The sequence below is a fragment of the Monodelphis domestica genome, chromosome 7 (genome assembly GCF_027887165.1).
Source record: "Monodelphis domestica isolate mMonDom1 chromosome 7, mMonDom1.pri, whole genome shotgun sequence".
Lineage (NCBI taxonomy): Eukaryota > Metazoa > Chordata > Mammalia > Didelphimorphia > Didelphidae > Monodelphis > Monodelphis domestica.
In genome coordinates this window covers 278,802,459-278,813,657 of record NC_077233.1, presented here as the reverse complement: position 1 = coordinate 278,813,657, position 11,199 = coordinate 278,802,459, and the positions used below count along the sequence as shown (strand labels likewise).

Below are 11,199 nucleotides of genomic sequence, written 5' to 3'. Positions count from 1 at the left end.
GAAGGATAGGGATTGAAAAGATATCATTATATTTGGCAATTAAAAGATCGCTGAGATTGGTTTAAGATCGTAGTTTCAGTTTAATTGCGGAGATCGGAAGTCAGACTGAAGAGGGTTTTGAATCAATGAGGTGAAAAAGTAAAAGCACTTTTTTGTAGATGATTTTCTCTAGGAGTTTATCTCAGGAAGAAAAAAATAAAGGATGATAGGCTGGATCAAGTGTTTTAAAAGTAGGGGAAATGTGTATATTTCAGGAAGGGTATATATATATGGAAACATTGAAAATTAGAGAATATGGGTTTGATAAAAAGTCTATTTACTTGAGAAAATGAGATTTGGATGGAATTAAAGAGGCATTTGCCAACTCTTTGTGAGAGACAGGGGGAAGAAGAAGATAATGGAGAAAGACATTGAATTAATTTGAGATGTGTGGTAGGGGAGGAGTTGCTGGTGAATAGCTTCAATATTTTTCTGTGAAGTATGAGGCAAAATTTTCATTTGAGAAGATTGAAGGACACAAATGAGCATTGATTAAGCACATACTATAGGAACTATGCTAAGTGTTTTGTAAATATTATGTTATACGCTCTCTACAACAACCCTGTAGAGTAGGTACTATCACTAATTTACAGTTGAGAAAATTGAGGCAGTCAAAGGTTAAATGTCACACAGATAACATGTCTGAATTTTGAACTCAAGTCTTTCTGGCTCTAGGATCAATGTTCCATCCACTGGGCAATCTCGCCATCTTTATGAGTGTCATGGGAAGCTTGAGGAGGGATGAAAAGGTAGGAACAGTTGCTGTGTTAAGTGAATGGACAAATTAATTAAGGAAGTCATCAAAGGATTGTATTGCTATAGTTAGGGTTCATGTGAGGTTATGTAGCAAATTTATAGCGGGCCCAGTCTACATGTTTTATAACTTTTTTTGTAACTTTTTCTAGTTCTATTCAATTGCATGTGAATAATGTTGAAGGCAATGATGGCGGGAATAATCCAAGGTTCAGCTTGCTAATACATTATGAGCTAGATATATATACAGGAAACTGGAATATAGAAGACAGGGTAGAGTTGAACTGATTCCTACTAATCAAGGGATTGAGAAAGAGAAAGGAGGAGAGAACATCCAGTTCAAAGGTGCTGGTCTGACAGGTGGAGGGACTGGAAATCACAGAGAAGTCAAGCAAGATTAGAAATCCTAAAGCAAAAGATAGAAGGAATGATAAATGATTATGATCAGATAAAGGGATTTCAGATTTCATGAACATAGAAGCTGAACATGAGGGAAATGGCAAAGTTTCTGTGTGAAGTTGAAGTAGAATAGAGGACTAGGTCTTGAGAAAGAAGTAAATTGGGGAACTATGAAGTTAAGATGTTTAGGAGTATTAGTATCTGTGTTGAAGTCTCCTACTATCAGGGGTAGACTTCAGTAGAGGATAGTGAAGGGTTTCTAAGGGATTCACCTAGGGGCTGAGACAGGAAAGGGAAGGCAGTATATTCAGTGCCAGAGAGTGTCCTGGGAAAGTACTGAAGATGGAGGGATTAGAAGTCATGCTAGGGACAAAGAGAAGAGTTAGGAATCATAAAGGAAAAGATGGAATGATAAAAGATTATGATTGGATAAAGGAATTTTGGAATTCATGAGAATAATAGCATTTATATAGTACTTTAAGATTTCAAAGCACTTTACAATATCTCATTTTATTCTTAAAATAGCCTTTGAAGGTATTATCATCTTCATTTTTTACACAGGAGACTGAGGTGAATAGAGGTTAAATGACTCGTCTAGGCTTACATGACTAGTGTATGATGTTTGATCTGAACGTGAGTCTTCCTGGCTAATGTATGATCTTTTATTTGAATTTGAGTCTTCTCAACCTTGAAAAACACAAAACTACCAAAGTAATTAGAAAGAACAAGATTTTAATCAGGACAAGGAAGGCAATGCTTAGATTCGGCTACTACACAGAGTCAAGAGCTAGATACTACACAGAACCAAAGCTCTGGGACTCTGGGAACAACATTTCTGGGAAAGGTGGTTCCATAAATACAGTTGACACTCTTCCTGGCTTCAGGCCCAATGATCATTGTGCCACCTAGAACACTTGTGATAGGAAGATCAAAGGTATGATCACTTTCTGTATAGTTGAGGTGAAGTGGAGAGTCTTAGGAATTTAGTAGACTATGGAACTGGAAAGTTAGGGTATGAGGGAGTATCAATATATACTGAAAGTCCCCTACAGTAAGGGCAGGAGTCAGAGAATACAGAAAGATGGTGAACCAGGCATTGAACTCCTTGAGGAAAGCAGTAGCATGACCTGGGAAGTCAGAGAGTGAGGGAAGCAGGTGAAAGAGTAGGACACCAGGATCAGGATTGAGTGATACGTTTGAAAAGCGACAACCACAAAGTAGAGGTGGCCAATGTTAATAGCCTAGTTTTCTTATTTGTAAAAAGTGGGTAATCAAGTAATAAAATCTCCAAGTTCTCTTCCAGACTTAATATTTTTGGATTATGTTACTTCCTCATCTTGATCTACATAACTAAAACCATTATCTTTCTTTTTTCATGTCCCTCCTTGACAAAGATACCAAATCAACAAGCCTTTATTAAGCACTATAAGCATAGTGCTAAATTCTGATCATATAAAGAAAGGTAAAAAAAAAAGTCCCTACTCTCTAGTTCAAAATTTAGAGAGGGTAACTACAGGCAAACAATTATCAAGATAAAGACAGGAAAAATTGGAGAAACAGCAAGAAAGGCACTAGCTTTGGGGAGAGTGTGAAGGTCAGGAAAGGATTCTGGTACAAGATAAGGTTTTAGCTGGGATTTGAAAGAAGTCAGGGAAAGGAAGTGGAAACTAGGAAAAGAATTCTAGGTATTGGTGAAGACAATGAAGACAAAGAATGAAGAAATCAAATATCTTGTGAGAGATATCAAGGCCAGTTTCCCTTTGTCATAGTATATGTTGAGGGATAAAAAGTTTACAGAGAGATAGATGATGGACATATATGCAGAATGAGAAATGCATTTTTGGACAACTTGGGAATTAGTTTTGCCAGAAAATGCTTATGTGGGGGTGGGGGTGGGCAGCTGGGTAGCTCAGTGGGTTGAGAGCCAGGTCTAGAAATGAGAGGTCCTAGGTTCAAATATGGCTTCAGACACTTCCTAGCTGAGTGACCCTGGGCAAGTCACCCATTGCATAACCCTTACCCCTCTTCTGCCTTGGAACCAATACATGTGTAGTATCAATTCTAAGGGGAAGGTAAGGGTTAAAAAAAAAAAAGAAAATGCTTATGTGATACAAGAGAGATTTGTTCTCAATTTCTTCCTTTTCTCTTTCTTGTTCCTTTCTTTCCTTCTTTCCTTTTTTCAGTGAATAGGAAGCAGTTGTAAAAATAATTATTTGATAATACAAAATTTTATTTTAAAAAAGAAGACTCTAAAAGTTAAGATTGGGTCAGGTTATGAAAGGCTTTAAAAGCCAAAGAGAGGATTTTATATTTGATCCTGGAGGGAATATGGAATGACTGTAGTTTATTGAGTGGGGTTGGGGTGGTAACATGGTCAGACCTGCAATTTAGGAACATCAATTTGACCAGAGAAAAGGAAGAACTAGAGTGGGGAAAGACTTGAGGCAAGAACAGTCAAAAGTTACTGTGGTAATACAAGGAAAAAGTAATGAGGGCTTTGTTAGGGTTGTGGTAGTGTCACAGGAGAAATGGGAGTTTGTATAGATATAATAATGATGATGATGATGATAAAATTTATATAGTGCTTACTGTGTGCCAGGCACTGTGTTAAACATTTTTGAATTATTTTATTGGATTCCCCACAACACCCCTGGGAGTAGGTGGCATCATTATTCCTGTTTTACAGATACAGAAGCTGAGGCTCCAAAAGGTTATTAAATTAGAATTGAAAAGACTTGGTAACAAGATATAGATATGTGAAATGAGAGTGAGAAGGCAAAGATGACATCCCGGTTTTGAACCTGGGTAACTGGGAATTTGGTGGTGTTCTGGAGAATAATAATATTAATAACTTTTATATAGCGATTTAAAAGTTTTGCCAAGTGCCTTACAAATCTCTCACTCAATCCTCACAACAGCTAGGGGAGGTAAGGGCTATTATTATCCCTGTTTAACAGATGAGAAAACTGAGCCTTTGAGTGGATAAATGTCTTGTCCAAGATTGGACAGTTAAGGAAATGTCTGAGGTCCGATTTGAACTTGGGCTTCTTGACTCCAGGCCCAGCGCTTTAATAACTTTGCTACCCAGCTGCCTAATAGGTATAAGGTAAATGTATTTCTTTAAAAATTCTCAAGGTTTTCAATCTTGAATAGGCCCTTTCCATGTCAGCAAAGTAATTCAGAGTGACACACGTAATGACAACTTGGCTTCGGGAAGAGAACAGCATCCAAGTTCTATTTTCGTGGCTCTTGAACCTATTTCCCTTTATGTGAAATTAAGAGAGGGATGGAGGTCGGAATAGATGGCCCAAGGTCCAAGGATCCTTTCTGCTCTACATCTAGGAAGATATTTTGACAATGCTAGGACCGGGACCCGGATTTAAAATTTTTCCAAACTGCAGAACCAGGAGAACATTGTACACAGAGACAAACACACTGTGGTATAATCGAACGTAATGGACTTCTCCATTAGTGGTGGTGTAATGTCCCTGAACAACTTGCAGGGACCCAGGAGAAAAAAACACCATTCATAAGCAAAGGATAAACTATGGGAGTGGAAACACCGAGAAAAAGCAACTGCCTGAATACAAAGATTGAGGGGACATGACAGAGGATAGACTCTAAATGAACACTCTAATGCAAATACTATCAACAAAGCAATGGGTTCAAATCAAGAAAACATCTAATGCCCAGTGGACTTACGCGTTGGCTATGGGGGGTTGGGGGGGGGAGGAAAAGAAAATGATCTATGTCTTTAACGAATAATGCTTGGAAATGACCAAATAAAATATATTTAAAAAAAAAAAAGAGAAAAAAAAATAAAAATTATTAATTTAAAAAAAAAAAAAAGAGTTTACCTAAAAAAAAAAAAAAAAAAAAAAAAAAAATTTTCCAAACTCCTCTTCCTCAGACCAAAGAGCAACCATCCGGTTCCTGAGATGGTAGACAACAGTTTCTATGGCAACAGTAACCGGTCTCCGCGCGGCTGTAATCTCGCGATACCTGTCTCGGCGGAAGTGACGGTAGCGGGAGTTCCTGCGGCCCCCCCCCCACCTTGGTCAATCGCTGCAAGTCCACAGAGCTCCAACCTTTTCCCGCCCGAAGAGCTGCTGCCGTCTGGGCCTCCCTCTGCCCTGTCTCCCCATCCCCCGTTCCCTTCCTCCCCGGGATGAACATGGCGTCGGCCCTGGAGCAATTCGTGAATAGCGTCCGGCAGCTCTCCGCTCAAGGTCAGTCTCCAGGCCGCCGGGCCCAGCCCGGCCCGGTCCGGCCCACACTCCTTCACCTGGGCCGTCGCTCAGTCTCCTCAGCAGGCAGGAGGGTTCTGTGTGTGGGAGGTCGCCGGCTCGTTCCAGCCTCATTCATTCTCCTAGGCCTAGTACTGTGGCCCACCTCCCGCCAGGCTCCCGCGCCTTGCTGCGGCGGTGCCTCCCCCTCCAACAGGGACCCAGCTGGTGGCTCCGGAGGCTCGTCTGCCCGAGAGAGCTTCCCCTCCCCCTTCCGCCCCCCCAACTCCGCCTCCACCAGCCGTTTGTAGGGGGAAGGAGGAAAGGCGAGAGCGATCTTCTCCTCTCGTTCCCGAACCTAGATCCCATCCCCTCTTGGCACCCAGGCCGGGTCCCTTTCGGAGAGAGAGTCGCTTTGCTTGACAGTTTGCTGGGCGGTGACTTCCGCCATCGCTTCATACTGCACAGCGATTGGCGAAGAGGGACCCCCTTCCCTTTTCATGATTGGCCGAACGCCTGTCAGTCTTACCCGCTGCCCCTTTGGGAGCTTCTGGGGGAAGGAGGCTCACTATATAGTTTGAATTATGGGCTCCTGTTTCTCTTGGCTACTCCTGGGTTTTCTGCCTTTCCTTCGATAGCTAAAGGACATGTGCACCAACGGCTTCTCTGTCTACTTGTTTCTGCCTTCTGCTCCCTTTTCAGAACCTACAACTGTGTATCCCCCAACCCCAAACCCCCAGTAAGCCAGCAGATTTGGGAAGCCCTTCCTCATGCAGTTCAGTTTTTAAGAGTGGAATGAAGAGAATTCCAGGTGGAATTCTGGTACAGAATTATTAAAAGAGAGGTTCCCCCCTTTTTTAAAGCACTTAGGGAAGAGGTGATTATTATGAGCCAATTGTTCAAAAAAAAAAAAAAGCTGTAGTTTGGTTAAAGTACTGGGTTTGGAATGGGGAAGACCTGAGTTCAGACTTTTTAAAACTTTGTGACTTGTGATCCAGTTGCTTAATCTCTCAGACCCATAATTTTTTCATCCTTAAAATAGTGATAATAGTGCCTGTAGTACCTTCCCAAAAAGTTGCTTGTGAGGCTTAAATGGGCTGTGTGTAAAGTACTTTGCAACCTTGCAGAGCTAGTCATACATAACAGACCAATTTCATTTCCTCTCAATACAGTTTAGACTAATAGTACAAAGAAATAATCTGAGTATGTTTCTCACAGTGTCCTTATGGATTAGGTGAACTAAATGATAGAACAGTTTAAATGGGCCCGGAGTGTTGATTAACATATTGAAGAGAGGCCACTAGTGACATATTCTGCAGTTCTGCTTTTGGCCCAATTCTTTTCAGCTTTCTAATTGGTTACTTGGTTAAAGTAACTTAGATAAGATTTGCTTATAATATCTAATACATGGGAAGACACAAATGTAAACTTTAAAAAGATTTTGACAGCTGAGTTTAGTGACTGAAGTGAATAGGATGACATAACGTAGGAATAAATTCAGAAACTTGCACCTGGGTTCAGAAAAATCGTCTAGTACAGAATGAGAAAGCAATGTGGAGATCTGGGGCTTTTAATGAACTGTGAGCTTAGTATTAGAAAAAGTTGATGTGATCTTAGGCGTCACTAATAGGAGCATACAGTTCATGGTGCAAGACATAATATAGTCCCACTATACTATACTATACCATCATGACATTATTATGCTAAACTCCACTTGCCACACTATAGTGTGACTGGAAGAGGTGAGGGGACTTACAAGAGGATTAATTTAAAACATAGTGATACTTAGGCTAAAGAAGAGAAGATTTAGGGAGATGTGGCAGCTTCTTTGAGGTAGTAAAGAGTTGTCATATAGAAGTCATAATAGAAGTTAGTCTTTTTCTGCTTGGATTAAAGGGTAGAATGAAGACCCCTGGGCAAAAGATACAGGGAGCCATATTTTCAGTGAAATCTAAAGATTAACTTCCTATTAATTAGAACTGCCCCAAATCTAGATTCAGTGCTTTTGAGTACAGTGAGTGTCCTATCACTGAAAGTGACCACATGACAGAGATACTGTAAATTAGATCCATAGTTTGCATAGGAATTAGACCACATACTTCAAAGTCTCTTCCAGCATTAAGATTGTAATTCTGTGAGAGGCAATTTGTGCCTCTTCTTTTATATCTTCACTTAATTCCATGCCCTAGGTAAGGCATTCAGGACAGAGTAGTATAGTAAGGGTAAAGGGATCATGATTCAATAGAAGGAACACGACTTGGAATCAGGAGACCTAAATTTAAGTTCTATTTTCACTATTTCTTATCTAAATGACCTTGGACAAATTTTTTCATCTCTCTGAATCTCAGTTTTTTCAGATTTAAATGGGGAGAATAATAATTGCAGTTACCACTTTATAGCATTGCTTAGAGAGTCAATTGAGATAATGAAGCTTAGGTGTTTTATAATTGTGAAACTACACACAAAAATAAATTATGTCAGTTCAGTTGCATATATGGCTCTAATGTTAGGCATAATTTATCTGTACTTCATATGATCAAAGGATTTAGATCATCATGAAAGGATCATATTTATCATCTTTTCCAACCTTCATTTTGCAGATGAATAAATTGAGGCTTAGAGAGGTTAATTGACTTATTCAAAGTAATAAGTAGCAGTTCATTCCAAAATAAATGGTAATGGTTGAACTTGGTTGTTACTAAGATTTGTGTATTATTGTACATGTATATGGGGTAGCGAGGTGCCTCAGTGGATAGAGCCCCTGGCCTGAAGTCAGGAAGTCAAATCTGACCTCAGACACTTCCTAGCTGAGTGACTCTGGGCAAGTCACTTAACTCTTTGCCTCAGTTTCCTTATCTGTAAAATGAGCAAATCTCTCCAGAATCTTTGTCAAGAAAACCCCAAATAGGGTCATGAATAGTTAAGCAAGTCTGAAATAGCTAAACTAATAACAAGAAACACATGTGTATGTTTTTTTTGGGGGGGGGGAGTCTCCCTACTATAGGGTGTAAATTCCTTGAAAATAGAAATTGTTTCCTTCTTTTATGTATCCCCAAGGCCTGCCACAGTGCCTGGCTCATGGAATTTTATTATGCTTTTTAATTGGTTAGTTATCATCCTCTGTTAACTGATGCTATATGGCATCATTTCTTGAATAAGGACTTTCCTCAAGGGAGAGAAACACCCTTGTTTCATCCAATGTTTTGTTTTGTTTTGTTTACTTCCCTAACTCTTAAGCTTTCCATTTTTTCCACTGCTATAGAATGCATTGCTACTCTATTCCTTTTTGTGAATCTTCATCTGCAATATTGAAGGGGGCTAGTGAAATTTCCTTAATGTATTAGGGGCCTTTATTTCTTCTCAGTTCTGTACCTTGACATTTGATTATTGTTGCTAGTCGTAATATGATAAAAAGTAGAAAAGCAAAATTTTATTTATCTTGATTTGATCAGCTTTATATTTTATATCTTGATTATACTTCATATTTTATATCTTGATTTGATCATCAGTAACTAGTTTACCTTAAAACACTTAAATGTTACTATTTCTCCTAACCTCCCAAATACCAAGATTTCTGATAGAGAAATAGTATATGTGAAGAAGCATAGTATATCAGCCTCATTTGTTTAGTTATTTAGTTATTCTATTGATACTTTAACCAATGGATATATTTTCAGAATTAATTTTTCTTCCTAGTCCAGCACCTACTGATTCTTCTTAGTCATCAGTTATAGAATAGATTGAATATATTGTAGTCCTCCTATCTAAATGACAACATCCTAAACATCATTTTCCTGTTTAGTTGTTCTTTGTTATTCGTTTGAAACTTTTTATTACCCAAAAGGAAAGTATGTGAAGGTATTAAACATAGTTGACTCCTATTCATAAGAGCTTTGATAAACAAAGGGAATATTTTTTGGTTGAATCATCATCCTAGTACAAAAGTATATATTTATGTTGTACCTTGCCTATGTGTACCTGGCACATTTTCTTTATTTCTTTTAAATGATCTATTTAGAACTTGATCAGTTAAACGCCATTATATCCTATATTATGACTACCTGAAAAGTGAGTTAGAGCTGTAATGTAGCTAAAATAATTTTTAGTAGCAGTGATGTCATTTTTAAATGTTTTTCTTAGATAAAATCTTATATTTGTTTTCATTTCTATTTAAATCATTATATGGATCACCTATCACTTTAATAAAGAAAATATCAAATAAATGATAAATGAACAAATGAGTTATGAAATAAAAATAATCATTGTTGATGTTTTGAAATTTAAATCAGCATATCTGGAAAGAAAATGTAAGAGGATTCCAAGATTAATTCTAGTATGACTGCGATTCTTTATCTTTTTGAAGTATGTAATGCACAATCTCAATTTATGATAACTGAACATGTGCTGAGCTTTATCTGTAAGAGTATTGATACTAACCTATCAATAGTAGAACATATTCTTTAATTTGTTTTTTTTCTCTAGTGGTGATAAATTTGCATGAATACATTAACATTCATTTATGACCATGGACATGTACTTTTTAGACACCTGATAGTGTTTGAGGGAGTGGTATATAGCTTAAGCCATGATCATTGTGAAAGTTGACAGAATTAAAGGGAAAATTTTGGTGTTTAATGATTTCCTGAAATGTTTGAGAATGAAGGATATTTGTTTTTGGTATTAGCTTTAATTATTACAGCTTAGTATTTATATACACTTACAGTTTATTCTTTATTTTTTCATATTTTTACAGTGTTGTCTTTGCCCTTTTGTGTCAGTTTGTTGTGCCATGAGTGAATAATATCATTATTTGATATTTTCTAGGGCAAATGACTCAACTTTGTGAATTGATAAACAAAAGTGGAGAACTGCTAGCAAAAAATTTATCCCATCTTGATACAGTGCTTGGTGCTTTGGATGTACAAGAGCATTCCTTGGGGGTCCTTGCAGTTCTGTAAGTGTTGTTTTATTTAATAACTTGAAATTTTTATGAACCAGAGTTTTGTGGACTTATCTTTTATATGAGATGGGGAACAAATTATATAAGGAAAATTAATTTTTCTGCAAAACTGAAGCTGTCATAGTAATATCATTATAGCAGCATAGTAATGTTAGAATTGATCAAAACTATAGAATTCTGGTGCTGGATAGGACCTTTAAGATAATTTAGTTAAATTCTGTAATTTTTCAAAGGAAGAAACTGAGCCAGCAGGAGGTTAATGATTTCCTCAAGATTCTACAAGGACTTTAAACCTCTGGTCTTTTGGCACCTAGTTCTACTAATTGTGCTTATTGGTGTATTTGGTTTTATCAGGTTTTTAAATTGTTCCTTTGGACTGGCAAAGTGGGTTTTTTTTTTAGTATTAAACTCCTTTCTTTTTGAAAATGGAAGATTAATGTGACTGGTGTGAAGGGAAAGGAATATAGTTCCTACTATGTGCTAGGCACTGTGCCTTTTTTTTTTTAACAATAACCTTCCAAGGTAAGTGCTGTTATTTTCTCCATTTTACATTTGAGAAAACTGAAACATTCAAAGGTTAAGTGACTTGCCCAGGATTATATAGCTAGTAAGTACCCCAACCTGAATTTGAACTCAGGTCTTCTTATCTCTAGTCTCAGCACTCTATCTTTTGTGCCACCAACTACCTCTGGCAAATTCAGTTACTAGCATCTCTGATCTCAGAAAACCTGAGCACTTTAGACATTATTTTTCAATATTTTTATTTGAAGATTTCTAACTGGGGAAATGCAAATTCAGAGTGCTTGAGTTGTATGTGGCTGA

At 37.8% G+C, this 11,199-nt stretch overlaps 1 protein-coding gene across 1 annotated transcript in view; it reads left to right on the top strand.

Moving 5' to 3' along the window:
- Positions 1-5,193: 5,193 nt before the first annotated feature.
- COPS3 (COP9 signalosome subunit 3) overlaps positions 5,194-11,199 on the top strand; it is a 41,073-nt gene continuing 35,067 nt past the window's right edge. Inside the window, exons 1-2 of the mRNA XM_001362174.4 lie at positions 5,194-5,420; positions 10,242-10,371. Coding sequence (XP_001362211.2) covers positions 5,360-5,420; positions 10,242-10,371 — 191 coding nt within the window. The 5' untranslated portion in view covers positions 5,194-5,359. The remainder of the gene's footprint in view (positions 5,421-10,241; positions 10,372-11,199) is intronic.